The 20,114-nt window shown below is 35.7% G+C and overlaps 1 protein-coding gene across 4 annotated transcripts in view; it reads left to right on the plus strand.

Moving 5' to 3' along the window:
* NADK2 (NAD kinase 2, mitochondrial) overlaps window positions 1–18,351 on the plus strand; it is a 38,130-nt gene extending 19,779 nt beyond the window's left edge. Inside the window, exons 8-13 of one of the 4 annotated variants that reach the window (XR_015742394.1) lie at window positions 398–493; window positions 2,582–2,637; window positions 3,312–3,365; window positions 4,428–4,551; window positions 6,100–6,497; window positions 16,922–18,351. Coding sequence is in view for 2 of the 4 variants with exons in the window: in XM_026715762.2 (XP_026571547.2) it covers window positions 350–493; window positions 2,582–2,637; window positions 3,312–3,365; window positions 4,428–4,551; window positions 6,100–6,238 (517 nt within the window). In the remaining 2 variants the exon portion in view is untranslated. Of the gene's footprint in view, window positions 1–349; window positions 494–2,581; window positions 2,638–3,311; window positions 3,366–4,427; window positions 4,552–6,099; window positions 6,498–16,921 lie in introns of all 4 variants that reach the window. The other 3 variants (XR_015742393.1, XM_087927383.1, XM_026715762.2) reach the window with 3 other exon arrangements.
* The last annotated feature ends 1,763 nt before the right edge of the window (window positions 18,352–20,114 follow it).

Here is a 20,114-nt window from a genome sequence, read left to right on the forward strand (position 1 = left end):
TCAGAATTTCATTTTGAATTTTAATGACAGTAGGGACAATTATGTAGAAGGGAAACTAGTATGTGTTTCTGTTGTGTTCAATACTAGTAGATTCCTGCTAATTGTAAACAAAATTACCAGAAAATTCTAAAAGGCTTTCAAAATGGCTTGCTTTTGTACTAACAACATGCTGGAGTTTTGAAAACTGATTTAAAAAAACCCTATCCATCAAAAATAAATCTTTATTCTTTAAAACCTACTTTTTAAAACTGCTGCATACAAATTAATAATAAAATTTTCAGCCATGTTTGAAATTAGCCTTTTTAGACTGGTACATGCCTGATGTCGGGCTGTGTTCTGTCTTATTCAGGGTGAACTATAAGTCCTGCAAACCCAGTTTTAAATTCTCCCTTCGTAGGGCTTCTTATTATGAAATATCAGTAGATGATGGTCCATGGGAGAAACAAAAGAGCTCAGGTCTCAATATATGCACTGGAACAGGATCAAAAGCTTGGTAAGTTTGCTGTGCTTCTGTCCTATCACTTAATCTGTGGAAATCTTCCAAAAGGAATAATATATAGCACCTTTATTTTGATACAACATGCTATACCGCTGTTATAAGAAGTAAGTTGTAGAGGGTTTATATTTACTGCGTTATTTTAAGCCTTACCTATTTTATATGTCACCCTGGGTATGTATTTGAAAAAAAATATTTGGAAAAAAATGTTGAATGTATTTTAATGTTTGGGACTTCTTTTCTGAGAAACATTCATTTAAGGTGATTTCAAACAAATGTACTAAGGCAGTGGTTCCCAAAGTGGGCGGTACTTCCCCCTGGGGGGGGCGGTGGGATGCCTTAGGGAGGTGCTAAGAGGCAAGGGGGCTGGCAGGAGGGCGCTAAGAGGCAAGGGGGGCACTGGAGGTGGGCTTCTCGTAGGACGCAATTCAGGGGTGGGATTCTACTGTCTCATTACTGTTCCCAGTAGTTCGGAGAACCGATAAAACGGGCCCCTGGCTGGCCCTGTTCCTCTCTGCCCGCTCCTCTGTTCCCTGCCCAGTCAATCCTTATTGCACATGTGTGACATCGCGTGCATGCGTGACAACTGCTGACGGCCACAGCAGTGCGTTAGAGAAGCGGAGCAAGCAAAGCCAGAGGTTGGTAATTTTTGCTGCAAAAAGCATCCAGACACACAGCAGCTGCAGGTTTTTTGCAACAAAAATTACTGACCTCTGGCTTTGCTCTGCTTCTCCAACGCGTCACTGCAGCCACATTCTAGGTGCTGGCCATTCAGGTTCACCCCATTCATTGCTGCACCACTCTGTTCAGACTTGCTTGGGCAAGTCCCTCCGGTGCAGCAGGCTCAATGGGGTGGACCTGCGGCACACCCACCCAGTCACATGACCACCAAACCATGCTCCTAAATTAGGCTACACCCACAGAACCAGTTGTTAAGAAATTTGAATCCCACCCCTGGGTGGGGGGCACTGAGGATGAGTTTCTAGCACCAAGGGGGCGGTGGACTGAAAAAGTTTGGGAACCACTGTACTAAGGCATTGGACTAGGAACTAGTTTAACCACTACATCAAATTGCCTCCTTTTATATATTTTAAAATAATTTATATCAGATGATAAGAAAATAGATAATCAAAGGCTTTCAGGGGGAAACTTCCCCTCATTTTTACATGTTTCTGGAAGGCTACAAGCTTGAACATCTTAAAATATAAATTGGTTGGGATAAAACATTTTTTACAAATCAGTAAAAATTAAAATCCTTATAAATTTTTGAATAGGAATGGCATAGTTATTGTACATCCTTCATGTTACTGTCTCTGAATAAATAGTATTAAATGGTTAGCCTTTGGTATTGAAAAGACTTTTGCATTTGTCAACAGCACAGATGGCTTACCTTCAGTTATAGAAGCCTTTGGAAATTTTTTCAATATTTAAAAAAAAGGTTTGGGATGCATTGCAGCAAGCTTTTATGATACAGATACATAGAATATTATTATTCAGAAAATAAAAATAACTCTAACAATTGCATATGCTATGTGTGAGAATCATTGGATTGTTATTTTTTTATCACAAATTTCTATCTACTAAACATTTTAATACTCGTAAAATACATACATTACTATCCTTACAAAATATTATGATTTTAGAATTCAAGTGAATGTTTGTTTTCTAGAACACATTCTGTAAGCACTCAAAAATAGACATAATTTCTCTAATCTGCCGGGTTACTTGACTGAAATTCTACTACTCCCTCAACTTTTCTAGATAAAGAGTTAAGCATGCTTAATATTATCCCAAGAAATGCTTATAATTTTAACATTGGATAATTTTCCAATGTTTAGGTAGCCTTTAAATGAAAAACTTTGTTGAATGGTTGAACAATGTTGTGGGTTTTGGGAATTTCTGTTTTATTTAAACTGCTGTTAAACTTTATTAGCCCACATTTTTTATTATTATTTTTTTCTTCAGCTTCCAAGTCAAACAATAGTAATGAATATTAATTAATTAAAATAATAAAAAATTCTAGAGGTATGGACGAAGGCTTCCGAGCTAGAGTTGATCTAGGTATTATTTTTAATTCTCTTTTAGGTCTTTTAATATCAACAAAATAGCAAATCAGGCTGTGGAAGAAATTCTTAAGATTGGTGAGTTCCTAATGACATGCTCATCACTGAAAACGAAGTAAAGAATTGTTTGGCGTATTGTCTAATTTAATCTGAACTTAAAATAGCCTAAAAGTACATTGTCTTTCTTCAGAGGCTAAATATTTATCACTTATACATCAATAACAGCACTTTGAAATACTACTAGAATGATATAAAAGTTACATCGCTGTTAAAACTGTGCTTATATTGTAGGTCTAATTTCTGCAACAGGGAAAATAAGTTGAAGAAGAATACTTATAAGACTTGAAAAGCTTTTAAATAACTGTACATGGCTTTAGAAAATAAAATCTGTATTTTATTATATTTTTTGTTCAACGAAACCAAATTGTTTTGCTTAACAAATAATCTTGAATCAGAATAAAGGATGCATTTTGCGAAACTGCCCTTAAATTTATCAGGGATGGGGAATCTATCGCTTTCCTATTTTCCTATATATAACAGACATACATATTAGATGAGATTATCCTGTAAAAGTGGCAATATATATTGTATATATTTCTCTTATTGTTTGGTCAGGTGCTGGTCAGAAATAGAAGTCTTTTAGAATTTTATTTCTTATTTTTGTAAGAGTGAGTATTGTTCTTTGTAACATGTTGTCTAGCAAATGCAAAATATAATTTTCTATAACAAATAATTTTCTTTTGGTTTAATAGCTAAAAGTTATGAGAATTTGAAGCTTCCATTGAACAAGGAACTAATACAGAAAGGTGAGGCCTATTTTTAGCATGTTTAATCATTGTGGTTTACCAATTTGTTTTCTTCTTCAATTTTGCTCAGGATTTCAGAGTTCAAGGGTGGTATTCAGCAGGTTCTGACCAGTTCTGGAGAACCTGTAGAGGAAATTTTAAGTAGTTCAGAGAACCGGAAAATACCACCTCTGACTGGAGATTTTACAGCATCCTTCCCCTGCCACGCCCACCAAGCCACGCCCACAGAACTGGTAGTAAAAAAAATGGAATCCCACCACTGTCAGAGTTACGGAAATAATCAACATTATTTTATGCATTTAACTTGCAAGCATTAATATAATACATTAATTTAAAGGTTTTTACATCTGTAAGTAAAAATGGGGGCAGTGCTGGGCTTCAAGATGGCAGCCAGCAGCCCAGATTCAAAACCCGAGTGCCACGTAATGGGATGAGCTTCTGTTCTCGCTCCAGCTCCTGCCAACCTAGCAGTTCAGAAGCATAGTACAGTGGAAAGGTAACAGCATTCCATGATCTGATGCTGGCCACATGACCACAGAAATGTTTTCGGACAGCACTGGCTCAGTGGCCTTGAAACAGACGAGCACCATCCTCTATAGTCAGCAATGACTAGCAAATTAAAATCTGCAGGGACTCCTTTTTACATCTGTATATATAAATAAAATAAAGTGTATGTAGTTCAAGTGCTTCTTCAAATATGTCATATTTCCAAAATATCTGATGAGATAGGCTAACACAGGACTGTCAAACTCACTTTGTCATGGTGGCGTCATGTGACGTATCGGGACTTTTGCCCACTTTGCTAAACTGGGTGTGGGCATGGCCAGCGTGTGACATATGGGCCTGGAGTTTGACAGCCCTGGACTAACATAACATTTAGTAACTTACAAAATAACAGATTTAAGCAAGTTAATTTCCACAATATTTTAAGAATCTCCACAAGCTTTCTACAGTTTTTCTATGTTACATAATATCAGAAAAAAATATAAAAAAAAATGATTTGGGCACTAACTCTTAGTGTTCTACTTAAAGAACCTGATTGATTGTCTTCTGCTTTTTCAGTCACAAATGGATATAATGAATCACTGCTCTATAGTCCAGAGGAACCTAGGTTGTTTTTTAGTGTACGAGAACCCATTTCAAACCGTGTTTTTTCAAGTAGTCGGCAACGAGGCTTTGCTTCAAAGTAAGTATTAATAGTAAGTGTTTATCTAACCATAATTTGAGCAACAGCTATTTTAGATTCAGATCTGGAAGGAATTGCTTTCAGTTGATCTCTAGGTCCCTGAATACAATGTAGAAATCTGAATTCTATTTTGGAAATCCAAAGCTGATTGTCTTTATTAACTATTAGTTAAAATCACTAAGGCAGGGTAGTAATTCTGACCAATACCAAAACAATTTTTGAGTTTACATGAGTGTAAATATAGCACCTGTTTGCAACTTTTTAAAATAAAGCAGATACATCTTTTATTGGATCATGTGGAGCTGCAGGAGGAAGCTATACAAACCATGGAAAAGACTTAGCTGCTTTAAAAAGTTTATATGCTACATTTGTTCTCTTGTGCCCATTGATGCCACTTTTGGGACTGAATGCAAAGTGTCATCCAGCAAATTCTTACCACTTTATAATATAAGGATATAGGAAATTTGCAGACATTGTAGCCCTTCATAAAGGACATTTTTTAATCAAAAGGACAATATATTTGACTTAAATGAAAGCAAACAAAAAATGCATCAAAGGTTATTTCTTCCAGTGGAAGCAAAACTAATAGCAGTTATAGTTTTTGAAAAAGTATGTCCTTTAAAATGATGATGGGTTTTGTAAAAATAGTATTATAATGTTAGTCAATTAAGTATTTCTTTTCAGTTTACAGGAAAAAGCATGAAAAATTTCATGCTTGTTTCCCCAAAGCTACCTTTGCAATGATATAAGGTTCCATTTGTGATTAATGTTTCATGAAGATACCCACTGAAAATGATATGTACAGTTCTTTCTCCTACCATAGTTTGGAAAAACATAATTAAATGTGTTATTTCAGCAGAATGGGTGAAAGGGCACTCTGAAGAAATTTTTTTCTTATTTTTGTAATACAATAGGTATTTTGAAATCTTCCCTCAAGAATGTCTCTCAACCTGAATCTTTTCTTAGGCATTCCTATCTGTAACAAAACCAGAAGTTCAGTAGACTTTCCATTACTGGTAGTCCTCGGCTTATGACCACAATTTCTGTTGCTAAGCAAGACTTTTAAAGTGATCTTTGCCCCATTTTACGACCTTTCTTGCCACAGTTGATAAGTGAATCATTACAGTTGTTAAATTAGTAACACAGTTAAGTGAATCTGGCTTCCCCCATTGACTTTGCTTGTCAAAGCTTGCAAAAGGTGATCTCATAACCCTGAGACACTGCAGCCATCATAAATATTAGTCAGTTGCCAAGCCTTGAATTTTGATCATGTGACCATGGGGATATTGCAACCGTTATAAGTATGAAAAATGATCATAAGTAACTGTTTTCATTGATGCTGTAACTTCAAACGGTTATGAAATTAACTATTGTAAGTCGAGGATTATCTATAGTTTAGCAACATCATTCCACCACCACCACCAGATTAAATGACCACATTATTTCATCTTAACATCTTATCAAATATGTGTTGCTTCTATATTATATGCATTTGAAATTATTCACTTGATAGTTTGTCAGAAATATTTTTCTTTAATGTATTTTCAGAGTTTGCATTCGTTCTCGTTGTTGGGATGCCTGTATGGTAGTAGATGGAGGAACTTCATTTGAATTTAATGATGGAGCAATAGCATCAATATTAATCAATACAGAAGATGCCCTACGTACTGTTTTGCTAGAAGACTGAAGACATCATTGAGAGTATTCAAAATTCTTCACAAAGTAATGAGCTGCATCAATCCAAATGTGAAAATAATCCTTACAGATATTTGGGAAACAAAGATTGAAATGACTTATTTTTGTTTCTGAATGAGAAACTCCTGGAAAAATCAATGTTTTGCCATTTATTGCATCTTGAAATATGAAATATAATTAGTTTGTATCTCAGACCAACAAAGTTATTAGCCTTTAAAAGCTTGATTCCACAGAATGCTTTTCAGAATAAGGTGAAGTCAAATACAGTTGGTATTAAACTGTAAATTTCAATGGAAGTAGTATAGTACTGGTTCAGCAAAATACCTTGGAACTCTTTCAGTTTTTAAAGCAAATAATATAAAGGTTAATCTAAAGATGTTCGGTCATACTTCAGTGTGGTATCTAAGAATCTTTAATAATACCTTTGTTTTCAGAAAGAACTTTAATTTTTTTAATTCTCCATGTTTGAATTAGGATTCATTACTGTTCTATTACAGTCTAATATTCATATTTCTACTACAAACCATGTTTCTATTTACCGTATTTCTCGTATCATACCAAACTGGCTATTGTATTCCCAGTATTCCCCCATCCCATACAAGAATGTAGACTTAAATACAATTAACTAGCCTGCTTGTGCTTTGGATAGGCCTACTACAGGAAGAAATAATGCAGCTGAGGGTTGGCTATCTTAATTGTTTGTTCTACTCCCAAGGACAGGTACTCCATTAAGTAGGTTCTAACATAGCAAAATACACACTATCATTCCTTTAAAAAATTAACTGTATTTGTATTAGGAGTATAATAATCTTTACCCATCAAGTGCAGAAATACTCATGCATTTTGAAAACTACTTGTTTTCGCAGTCTCTAAAGCATATGCATGAACAGTTTCAAGATAATGGGAACATTTTGTTCACAATAGTGTATTAAACCCAATATTATATAAACAAGTCCAACAGTGTTTTTCCACTCAGGGATAGAATCTTCTCCTTTGCGTTCCTCCCAAATCATTTCTAGAAGTTTCCCCTAGTTCTCAAGAACTTTGTGCCTGAGAGGTGCAGAATGGAGAGATTTATTTGACCCTTTTCTAGTTCTATCCATAGAAACTGTTTTTCATACAGAATTGATTTCCCCTCCTCACATTTTACCTGACAATTTACAGAAGTGTGTGACTACTGCCAATCTCTCTTCCTTTGTTAATTTCAGGTAGCTGTAGTATTCAAAAGTCTTTGCAAAGATAGTATTCAGCAGTATATTAGTTTACATTACTTATACCAGGATATTTTGGAAATTGGCTGCCACTAAAAAGAATAATTCTTGCTGGTTTTAATGACATTTTGAAAATATTACAGAATGCATTAGCTGCTTATATTTGAAATAATGATAATTAACCTGCAATGTGTGAGAACTATATGATGAGTCCTTTTTCTTTTTTTCTTTTGATTATTAAGCAAGCCTTTAATTATGAATCTATACATAACAGTTATTAATCTTTATTAAATATATACAAAAAGGAGTATTTGTCATCAAATAATATAGCATTTGTGTGTGTGTGTGTGTGTGTGTGTGTATCTCTTTACATTGTAAATCTTTATATTCATTTCTATCTTAGAAATGTTATTGTAGTGTAAACTTTAATTTCTATTTTACATTTTTTTTACTTCGTTTCATATCCCTCCAATTATAATTTTTTTCCATATTTCATAGAATTCTGAAGTACCTCGTTCCTTCAGTTCTAACATTAAGCTATCTAGCTCGGCGCAATGTAGATTTTTTATTATTATTATTTCATCATTAGGTATTTCTTTTAATTTCCATGTTTGGGTAATCGATAATCTTGCGGCTGTGATAATATGTATAATTAGATACAGATCTGCTTTTTTTTAGATTCTCATTTGTTATTCCTAGTAAGAACATTCCTGGTGTATAATTTATTTTTAAATTTAACATTTCCTCTATCCATTGCCAATTTTTTTGCCAAAATTCTTGCATTTTCTTGCAGTCCCACCACATAGTAAGTGCCTCATTCTTTTAGGCATTCCCAGCATGTCGGTGATTGGGAACCATTCATTTTAGCTAGTCTGGTGGGTGGGAGGTTCCATCTGTAGAACATATTAAATAGATTATCTTTATAAGATGTGGCTAGAGTGATCTTTTTATTCCTGTCCCAGATTTGCTGCCATTGATCCAGATGTATGTTATAACCAAAATTTCTGGCCCAGGTTAGGATTGGTTCTTTCACCTGCTCCTTATACATCTTATAGTCTAATAGATAGTTATAAAATTTCTTTATTTGTTTCTTTTCTGGTCCTAATAGTATTTTGTCTAGAATTGTATCTTGGCAGTTTATTCCCCATACTTTAAAAAAAAACATTTTATTAAACAAAACAATTAAAAACATTGAACATGGTGAAGTCGCTTTGACATGATTTGGGGTCAATATCGCATATATATATATGTTTTCCTATAAAGAATTCTTCAACTATATACATATATACATTTGTTCATTCATATAATAGATTTCTAACATCATTTATCTTCTTTTCATCTCATCCAATCATATACCCTTTGAACAACTCCTTTCCCAACTTAAGACCTTCCTCTCTGCTCCCACCAATGATAGAATTTATCCCAAATTGCGTAGTATGCCGGTTTATCTTTGTTTTTCATTTCTAGAGTTAACTTGTCCATTTCAGCGCATAGTAAGATTTTGTTTATTTCTTCTTCTTCACTTGGTATAACTGTCTTTTTTCAGTTCTGGGCAAATGTTATCCTTGCTGCAGTAATAATATGTATAATCAAATAAAGCTCATCTTTCTTATATTTTTTGACATAATTCCTAACAGAAAGCATTCTGGTAGGTGATCTACTTTAAGACCCAACATTTCCTCCAGTCACTTCCCCGTCCTAAGCCAATACTCCTGCGCTTTTCTGCAGCACCACCATGCATGGTAATATGTTCCCCATTCTATTGAACGTTTCCAGCTATTTGGGATCTGACTTTTGAACATCTTGGCCAGTCTGGCTGGTGGAAGATGCCATTGATAGAACATTTTGAGCAGATTTTCTTTATATGCAGTGGCCATGGTGATCTTTTTATTTCTATCCCATATTATTTGCCATTGATCTAAATTAATGCTGTACCCAAAGTCTCTGGTCCATACCACATAGTCTCCTTTACCTGTTCTTCCTCTAATTTATAGGCTAATAGAAATTTGTAGAGTTTTCCTATCAATTTATCCTCTGATCCTAAGAGAATTTTATCTAAGACTGTTTCTTGCATGTTAATTCCCCATTCTTTTTTATCCTGTTTTTACCTTGCTTGTAGCTGTAAATATTCCCACCATTCTAGATCCATCCCATGCTGTTTTAGGTCCTGTCTAGTTTTTAACTCTCTGTCCCCATTTAAGACGTCTTTGTAGGTGATAGCTTTCCTTTGTTTCAATAGGTTTGGATATGTTACTGCCTCCAATATTGATATCCAATTTGGCATTTCTAAATATATCTGTTTTCTAGTTTTATTCCAAATCTTAAATAGTGCTTGCCTAATTCTATGTTGTTGAAAATGTCTATGTAAGCCTGGCTTGTCAAGTCCATAGAAATGCGTGCTATCCTTGTTGCAACTCCTTCTGATTATTAAGCAAGCCTTTATGAATCTACACATAACCTTTATTAACCTTTATTAACTACATACAAAAATGAATATTGGTCATCCTTGTTGCAAGTCGTGTCCTTCTAACTGCAGGGTTCTTCTATTTTCTAATAGTATCCAGTATTTAACCCATGTAAGTGAAGCTGCTTGATGATAAATTTCCCAATCTGGGAGGCCAAAACCTCCCCTTTCTGTGGCTTCTTGTAATAATTTAAGTTGAATCCTCGTTTTTTTTTTCCCCTGCCATACAAAATTAGAGGTTGTCTTGTTTAGTTCTTTAAAGAAGTTTTGGTTTATAGGTATGTTTTGGAATAGAAATAACAATTTCGGGAGCACATTCATTTTAATTACCAAAATCCTTCCTGATAATGATAGTCTTAGGTTGCTCCATCTTGCCAAATTGTCTTTAATTTGTTGATGTAATTTATCATAATTATCTTCTTTAAATGTGGAGCAACTTGGCGAAATAATAATTCCTAAATATTTAACTTTTTTGACTATCTGTATATCCATTTTTAGTTGGATTCTCTTTTTGCTTCTCTCATATTTTTAGTTAACATTTTTATTTTATCCTTATTAATTTTTAGCCCTGCAACTTTGCCATGTTCTTCTAATAACTCAATAAATTTTGGTCCTGATTTTTCTGGATCCTCCAAAATGAATGCCAAATCATCCACAAATTCTTGTAATTTAAATGCCTCTTTTTTAATCTCTAGGCTTTTTATTAAGATTTCTTTTCTTACAATTATGATCAATACTTCCAGGGTACATATAAAAAGTAATGGTGATAATGGGCAGCTCTGTCTAGTTCCTTTTTGGATCTTAAAATCCTTTTCTACCTCTCCATTAACGATTATTTTAGCCTTCTGTTCCGAATAAATCGTACTAACGATATTGAAGAATTTCTCACCAAAGTCCATATGTTTAATTTGTTGTAAAAGGAATGACCATTTAATGTTGTCGAAGGCCTTTTGTGCATCAAGGAAGAGTAATGCCATTTGTTGACTGCTATGAATCTCATAGTACTCTAAAATGTCCAATATAGTCCTCAAATTCTGTTTTATTTGCCAATTGGATAGGAAGCCATTTTGGTCTTTATGGATAAATTTGCTTAAGATTTTTTTAAGTTTATCTGCTACTATTGTTGCGAAGATCTTGTTCCGATAATCCACATTTAAAAGTGATATAGGTCTATAGTTTTTGATTAGCGTTTGGTCCACTTCTTTCGGTATCAAGATTATAGTTGCCTCCTGCCAGGATTGTGGAGCTTTTGCCTCATCTAGAACTGCATCAAATACATCTAGTAATGATGCTAAGGTATTTTGGTGTTCTTTGCATATTTCCGCTGGGTGGTTGTCCGGGCCTGGTGACTTGTTAATGTTTTGTTTATTTATTGCCTCAAGCACCTCAGACATTCTGATCTCTTTGTTGAGCATCGTTTTTGTCTCCTCCGGAATTGTTGACAATTCTGCCCTTTTTAGCAGTTCCATCGTATCTCGTTCTAAGTATTCATCACTCTCTTTATATAGAGCCTCATAGAACTTCTGGGCTATGTTTCTTTTTTCCTCTTCCTGATAATAAATTTTCCCAAACTCATCCTGTAATTTTCTAATTTGCCTCTTTCCTTTTGTTTTCTCAACTTGTGTGCTAGCTACTTCCCTGGTTTATTTGCGTACTTGAAAAAATTCTGCTTTGTTTGTTTTAACTGTTGTGCCAATTCTTCTTTTTCTAGCAATTGTAATTTATGCTTGACTTGGTTCATTTGTTGTTTGAAATTTTTCAATTGCAGGTCTTTCTGTAGCATTATTTCTAGTCATTTATACTCCTCCTGTAATTTTTTCTGTTTGTATTTTTTTTTCTTTATTTTTCTTCACCATATATGCAATCACCACCCCTCTCATATACACTTTAGATGTATCCCAGAGATTCTCTATTGATATCTTTTTTTTTCTATTTTCACTAAGGAATAGGGCCAATTTCTTTTCCATTCTTGATCTAAATTCCTTCTCTTTTAAAATTACACATTGCATTGTTCAACTTGCTATTTTCCTGCGCCCTCTCCAGCTATATTTAATAGGGTTGTGATCGGCCCAAAGACTCGGTTTGATATCCACTTCTCTAATGTCTGTATTGATTCCTCTTGACATCCACACCATCTCAATTCTTGAGTATGATTCGTGTCTATTCGAGTAGTGAGTGAATTGTCATACCTCCCGGTTCCTTTCTCTCCATAGATATTGTAGGTTTAGATCCTTAACCATATCAAAAAATGTTCTGGGTAACGTTCTTCTATTTCCTCTCCTAATTTCATTACTTTTATAGTCTAGTTCTTTATCCACTATGGCATTGAAATCTCCAATTAAACGTATTTCTTCATATTCTATATCACAGATTGTGTTGTGTAGGTTTAAAAAAACTGTTCCTGACTTCCATTTGGGACCTAGATTGCTGCTGTTATTATTTTCTTGTCAGTCATTTCCACTTCTATAATTAGAACTCTTCCTTCGTTATCTTTGAAAATTTGTTTGGCTGAAAATCTATCTTTGACATATATTGCTACCCCTCTTTTTTTTTTGTTCTAGACATTTGGGTATGATATAGCTTCTAAGGAGGAAAGCCAATTTTGTGATCTTATTCCAAATTAATATTAGAGCTTGTCAGATTTTATGTCTCACAAAGTATTGATGTGTTATATGTCTATTAGGCCATAGATATGCATGCCAGCCCTGTTGCAAATTGTGCCCTTCTAAGAATAAAAGTCTTCCCCCCCCCCCAAGTTTATCCAATCTTTAATCCATGTTAGGGCAGCAGCTTGATAATATAATTTCCAATCCAGGAAACCTAGTCCCCCTCTTTCTTTTGCATCTTGTGAGTGTTTTAGTTTAATTCTTGGTCTTTTCCCTGCCACACAAAATTTAATGCTATTTTATTCAGTTCCCTAAAGAATTTTTTTTCTAATTTGATTGTTATGTTTTGGAATAGGAACAAAATTTTTGGTAATATGTTCATTTTAATAGCTGAAATTCTGCCAATTAATGATAATTGAAGACTGTTCCAATGTTCTAAATCTGTTTTAATTTGTCTCAATAAATTTCCATAATTATCCTCCTTTATTGTGGAGCAACGTGCCAAAATATTAATTCCTAGATATTTTATTTTTTGTAATATTTGGATATCTAATAGTTTAACAAGATTTGCTCTTTGTTTGTTGGTCATATTCTGGGCTATAATTTTTGTTTTTTCTTCATTTTCAGACCAGCTACCTCTCCATAATCTACAAGTTTTTCTAATAATATTGGACTTGTTTGTTCAGGGTCTTCTAAAAAAAATACTAAGTCATCAGCATATGCTTGTAATTTAAATTTTTTTTTCTTGATTTCCAATCCTTTAATCTGTATTTCTTGTCTAATTATTCTCGTTAGGACCTCCAACGTGTATATAAATTCTGATGTTATTTGTATAGCTCTGCAGGTATAGCATCTGGGCTAGATGCTTTGTTTCTTTTTGTTTGTTGATTGCTTTGATTAATTCTGCCATGGTAATTTCATCATTGAGCATTAATTTCATGTCTTCTGGGATCTTTGGTAAATCAGCTTTCCTTAGGTAGGTTCTAATCTTTTCTTCTGAGTGATTTTCATTTCTTGTACTGTATTTCTCCAACAATACACCCCTGCGTAGGAAGGCCCAGCACTATTTTATATGCATGTGGTAAATTAAGTCCTTCCCACAAAATTTGGGCCTATTTAAAACATGTGTTCCCTGCTATTTCTCACATCGCTGGAAAAACACGAGGTGAAGAGAAGTGGGGGGAAGGGCGGGGGAGGAAACTTGCCATTAGCTTTGCCACCAGGCTGCTCCTAACAGCCATTAGAAGCGCCACCCTGGCAGACTTACCTCGCCACCAGCCGCTTCTATTAGCCGTTAGGTGCGGCCTGTGAGCAGACTTGCCTTGCCACCAGGCTGCTCATAACAGACGTTAGGAGCGTTCCACGGGCAGCCACGCCTCGCCACCAGCCGCTTCTATTGGCCCTTAGAAGCGCCATGAGAGCAGACTCGCCTCCCCACAAAGCCATTTCTGTTGGCCATTAGGAGCAGCCTATGGGCAGTCTCACCTCACCACCATCCGCTTCTATCTTATATGGACTTCTTGCAGAGCAATTATATCAGTTTTCAATTTTTGTAATTTGATGAATATTTTCTAATGTTTTATTGGTGAGTTAAGTCTGTTAATAATTATTGACTAGATCCCCCATTCTTCATCTATTTTCTTAATTGTATCTTGTTCTCGTACTTCTGGTGACTCTAGCTTCTTGGGGTTCTTCATATTTCCTTCCATAATATTCTATCTTATCTCCATCTCCTCTTCTCTTAGGTCTTTCTGTTTCTTGTAGTCTTTCTGTTTCTTCTGTTGCTTGTCCTGGGTCTCTACCTTCAATTATATCTTTCTCTTCTCCTTGATCTCCTGAATCTTCTTCAATGTCACAGTATTGCTTGTAGAAATCTCCAGCCTTTTCTTCGGTGTCAAGCTTGTATTTTTTTCCTGCCAGATTACCATTATCCCTTCCGGTGTTAGCCATCTAAAATTGATATTATTTTTATTTAGTCTTGTCGTCAAAAACTGGTACTTTCTCCCTCATGCTTTCTGGAACTTGTTTTAGCACTAATATTTATTTTCCTTTATATTCAAGTTGTTCGTCGCGTGTTCGATGTAAAATTTCATCTCTGATTGATTTTTTTGGTGAATTTCACATGAACTTCTGCTTGTTTGGACTCTGTATATCTCATCCATTTCAGGAATCATTTGCTCTTTCTCGATCCCTAAAGCTTCTGCCAGTAGGTCAGCCATCTTTTCTGGCAGGTCGTCTTCTTTTTCTTCTATTTTGAAACCTGAGGTATTGGGAGACTCTCTCTGCTTCTACAAAGATCACGGATGTTTCTATTCCTTGTTGGTTGAGATTAATTTCTCACTCATCTCCATAAGTTTCTTTTCTTCTTTGGAGAGTCTTTCTTCTATTTCTACCAGTTTTTGATCATTTTTGGTAATTTGGACATGGAAGGCTTCACTCTTCCCATCTATCTGTTGCATTCTTTCTTTTAATTCACTTGTATCATTTCTTATGACATCAATCTCTTTTTTGAAAACTTTATGATTTTTTAACATGGCTTCTTGGTTTTTTAACATGACTTCTTACGTGTTCTACATCATAACTTGGAGGTCTTTATAAGAATTAGATCGTTCCTTCTGGATCATATCCTCTATTAATTTTTGTGTTGAGGGACTAGAAGGTATCATCAAGCCTTGTGTTGTATTTTTTCCCCTCCCCTATCTTTGTCAAATTTGGGTTGCTTGCCATATTAAATAAACTTTTCCAAAAGCTATTATTTAACAAAATATCCCACTTATGGCTTCCACCTCATTGACCCTCCACTGTTGGTTTTTATTTTATGCCTTGGGTTGGGTATTAGCCAATTATCTATTGATGATGTTTTTAAAACTTTTTTCCCTTTTGCCCCTTTTATGCCCTAATTCAGTGAAGGGGGGGGGAGGTTTTGTCCTTAGATAAGAAATCATCAATCAGAAAGCAGCAGTAACTAATCCCAATATCAAGGATATTACTTTGACCTTATGAGATTATCAGTTATAGTAGTTTATAATAGAGTTCTCTACAGTAACCCCAAAGTGTAGTTAGTCTTACTTAATCCTATGTAAAAAAATTAACAGAGATATATCTTCTATTTGTATTTAACAATAACTATATTCAATATTCAATGAAAGTTTTAAAGGATAGATTATAAACTTTTATGAGTGTTTATATTCTAAAAAGATATATAGATATACAGATATATTATTTATAAAGCTGTAGATATTTTCCCTTCTTGGAAAGCAACTTAGTTAGTTCAATATGTATAATGTAGTTATATAATTATGTAAGTGCAGTGGTTTTCAACAGTCACTTCTCAGGTTTATTTTTCCTTCTCTCTTTTTAAATAAAACACTAGCAATTATATCCCACCAGATGTCCAGCAGATGTCCCTTTCTTCTAGTTGTCACACTCTATATTGCAAAGTCATTGTTCTTGTAGAAACTCAACTTTCCTTCAAAGCTTTACCACAGTTTCCAAATTTCCAAGTCTCTATTTAGTTTCTTTTTCTTTTCCACAGACTATTTAATATCAAAAGTTAATACACTACAAGATTTCTTTTATATTCTCTTCTTTTGCCCCTTTCAGCTTTGTTCAATTCTTATTGTTTCCTGGTTTCCTTTTCACTAGTTCTTTCGCTGTCTAGCACCCTTGCCGCTACAATTAGAACTTTCACAGTGCTCACCTCTCACCAGGTTCCATGGCTCTGAAGTCTTATTAGCGCTCCCTTCCGCCACTTCTCACAAAAAGCCTAGGGGGAATAAAAACTTCGGTCAAGTAAAGGTCACCGTCGTTCTGCTTGATCGCTTGTTTTGTTCAGCCATCCGATCATCTCAGCGGCCATTGCTGGCCGCCTTCTCCCAGTCCGCCGCTTGCTCACGGTTCACAGGACATCCCAACTCCTTCAGCCGTCCCTCCAGAACTTCTGACAGCTCTGATGAGCTCCACGAACACAGGAAAAGCGGCTTGCAAAGCGAAGATCGCTCGCACTGCCACTCTCCAGCAGCTGGCCCTGCCCTCGAACATAAACCCTTTAGAAGACAAAGTAACACTGGGGAAAAAACACTGAAATATACATGTCAGGCTTTTATCAGGGAAAGCTTCTAAGTCTTTCAGTGAAAGTATGAGATCATGTTTACACAACTATGATTTTAGTCATTGGGAAGCTGAAATGGACTTTGTTTCAAGTAAATATCTTTAAAACAGGAGTGAAATAAAACCAGGATGGATATGCTCTGTAATTGTTAGTTTGAAATTAAGGAAGTTGTAAAATGGGTTCAATGTTCTCAGTGTTTGTTTTGTGACCTTCAAGTTCTAAAGTTGACATTGTTAATTTGGGAGTATGGGCAACTTTAACATGAATATGTTTTCTTCCCCAGCATGCTGAACTCTCTGTATTTAAGTCTTGGTTCTCTCTGGTGGGTTTCCCAGCCTTTCTTGATCAGCGGAAGCATGTGGAATGTTGAGGCCATGCCAACATCTGCCTTGGATTGTGACTGTTCACAAAATGCCTGCCTTGGCAACCTTAGCCAGTCATCTACAAGAGGGCAAACTGATGAAGATGCTTTCTTGTGGAGGTGTGTAGACATTTCTAAGGAAACACTTGGCTGCGATTGCACACTTTCCAGATTGCTTATGTGACTGTGTGCCGGTAAGAGTTTGTGAAGATGATACTTGAGATTGGCTCTTTGCTTTGCAAGTTTTCTTGATGTCTCTTTTATTAAAAACAAAAAATTAAACCAGCCGGAATTGAGTGCTAAGGGAGAGGCCCACAGCAGACTCTTGATAGGACTCACTAAATATTTGAATGGTACTGTGTTCTCATCGCAAATGGATCATCATGTTGAAAATTTATGTCCCATTTTCTTAAATTGTGCCAGTAATGAAGGGTTAAGAATACCATACTACTGTTGTCCATTAGATTAAAAGATAATAAAAAGATGCGAGGAGCAGCTGGCCTTTGAAATGATGTGATCTAAAATGTGGGTTTTACTTGCTATTTTATATAGCAGTGTTCTTAGATGTCTTTTTAAGGGAAAAGCAGAGGAGGATATCATAGTGGGCTTTTTGAGTCCTGCCAAAGATTTAAAAAAACCTTAGTGTTCTTTGGGAATAAGCAAACATCCTTCCTTATCATCTGACTCATGCCATCTAGGCCAAGAGCTGAAATCTGGGGGAATACTAAATCCATATTAAATGCCAAACCTGTCTGATATCACAGTGTCTATAAGTGTGCTATCAGGGCTTCATTTTATCTGCCTCCCCTACTGGCCAGTCAAGCAGTGGGAAGGGCTTGTGAACAATTAGCATTTGGACTCTATTTAGTACATTGTAAAAGGGTCACCTTTTGTTTTCAATCACATTTTGAGAGGATACAAATATTTGTGTTTGCACAATATGCCTTACCAAGGAAAGGTGCTTGTGGGCTACAGAAAACACTCTTAACCCTCAAATTGCTGACGTTCTGGAACTTCCTAATAATGCAATTAAATGTGCCAAATGTGGGGTTTTTTTTAATGAGCATCAAAGAAACAATTGAGTGACAAACCATAGATTTTCTGGCCATGATAATTAACAGTAATGAAAATAGAATGGAAACAAGACAGTCTTTAAAAAGATTGTTCTATCTTAAGAACATGCCTTTAAGCCAAAAGTTCTTAAAAAAAAAAAGCAAATATTGCTGTGTCAAAAATAGTTGAATGTGTACAAATTAAACTCAATACAACTATGCCTTTTTTCAAAATTGTTTTATTTAAAATGTATGCTGTGGTTAGTAAATTAATAAATGAATTTTTTCTTGCTTTTTAAACTGCTTTGTATGTCACTAACATTTACCGTAACAAGAAATACATTTTAGAATGTTAAATAATCTGTGCACTTAGAACGTTAAATAATCTGTGCACATCTTTATGAAATCTTGTAAATAGGACTTTTCTTTTTAAATATTGTACTATTAGGACCACAGAAGAATTAGGAAAAAGGATACTTCATAGTAATTTCTCATATATTATAATGCATTTAGAACTAATGCAACTACATTTCCCATTTGAGTCTTTCATGTAGCAAAATTAATATCCTATTTCATGAAAAAAAAATCAGGTTGCAGTTATGTTTTGCTCCTTGGATTTCCCTTATTGATTTTCCCTTTTAAGGACAATTCAGTTATATTTTAACTAGACATTTTTATCTTGCTACTACCTTCTCAGCAGGAAAAAAATCAGGTGCACAGGGAAATATGGAGACTTTGAAGAGCACATTTTTGTTTTGGTTATAAGTTATTTTTTAATGTTTTGACAAGATGGACAATAACAGCAGGATTAAGATGTATTTGTATTCTGCTTTTATTTTTTTATTTGAATGTAGTACGGGTAGTCTTTTATTAATGGCCTGTTCATTGTCTGAACTTAAATGGTGTCAAACAAACGGTTATGCTCAGCCATCCTACTAGCCCTGCTGTCAGGTGATCATGATCTAGGTACTTGGCAACCAACTTCTTGTGGGGTTGTGCAATAACATGATTGCAATTTGCACTTTCCCTGCTGGCTTCCCCCAAGTAAATTCAGTGGGGAAGCCAAGCAAGGAATGTTGCAAGTTACTCCAGCAAGTATGCCCATCTGAGCACTTTCCCCCAGCCCCTCTGTATTCAAACCAAGCTTTGCTGGCTCACTCGTGCTGTGCCTCCCCAGCCACCCACATATTACCCCACTCCCTGTCTCACTCAGCAGCAGCGGCCAGTCTGCCTGTGGTTCCCCAGGGACTTATCCCTTCCTGCCAACTACCCCATTGACTCTGCTTGTGGGAAGCTGGCAGGAAGTTGCAAGAGGTGCTCACTTAATGAACCACAATCCTCGCTTAACAGAGGCAGTAGGGTCTGCAGGGGTCGCCGTTGCTAAGCAATGCAGCCACGTGACATTGTGCTGTACAAGAACATCTCTTAATGATGGAAATTCCAGTCCCAAGTGTAAGGAATATCTGTGTAACCATTAGCAACATGTAGCTGTGTTGTTTGTACTCAATGACTATAGAGATTCGAGACAAGAAATTCCAGAGCTGAGATCTAAACAACTACGATGTTGTTTCCAGATAAAGGCCAGAATCTTAAGTATATCAACACAAATACACTCTACTCCCTACTGTTCTGACCCAACTGGGTTCCCAGAGAGCAAATACAGACAAAGGCAGCAGCCCACACCTTTTAATCACGAATGCTGTTCCTTTACAGATAAAAGGCTGCTTTCCGACAATTATCTCCGACAAGAAAGAGCCTTGCCAAGTTGTTTGTCAAGGCTGCCAAAAACCTAGAGATAAGAACTAATTTACAAGATTCATGAACTAAGATGTCCACCAGTTGAGCTAAGAGCTTCTTTGCTGTCTGCAAAGAACGCCTTTACAAACCTGGCTTTTATCCTCTTGAGGGAGGGGCCATTACCTTGCAGCCTTACTCCCAAGTCGCCTGCGCTGCTGTAATTGTTCTTTCCTCTAGTAATCCTTCGTGCACATGCACTTGGCACAGGCTCCTCAGGAACCTTCTCATCACTGCTGCCAGCCCCCACAATCTCTGAAGGCAGCAGT

The sequence above is a fragment of the Pseudonaja textilis genome, chromosome 2 (genome assembly GCF_049901715.1).
Source record: "Pseudonaja textilis isolate UNSWEBS1 chromosome 2, rPseTex1.2, whole genome shotgun sequence".
Taxonomy (NCBI): domain Eukaryota; kingdom Metazoa; phylum Chordata; class Lepidosauria; order Squamata; family Elapidae; genus Pseudonaja; species Pseudonaja textilis.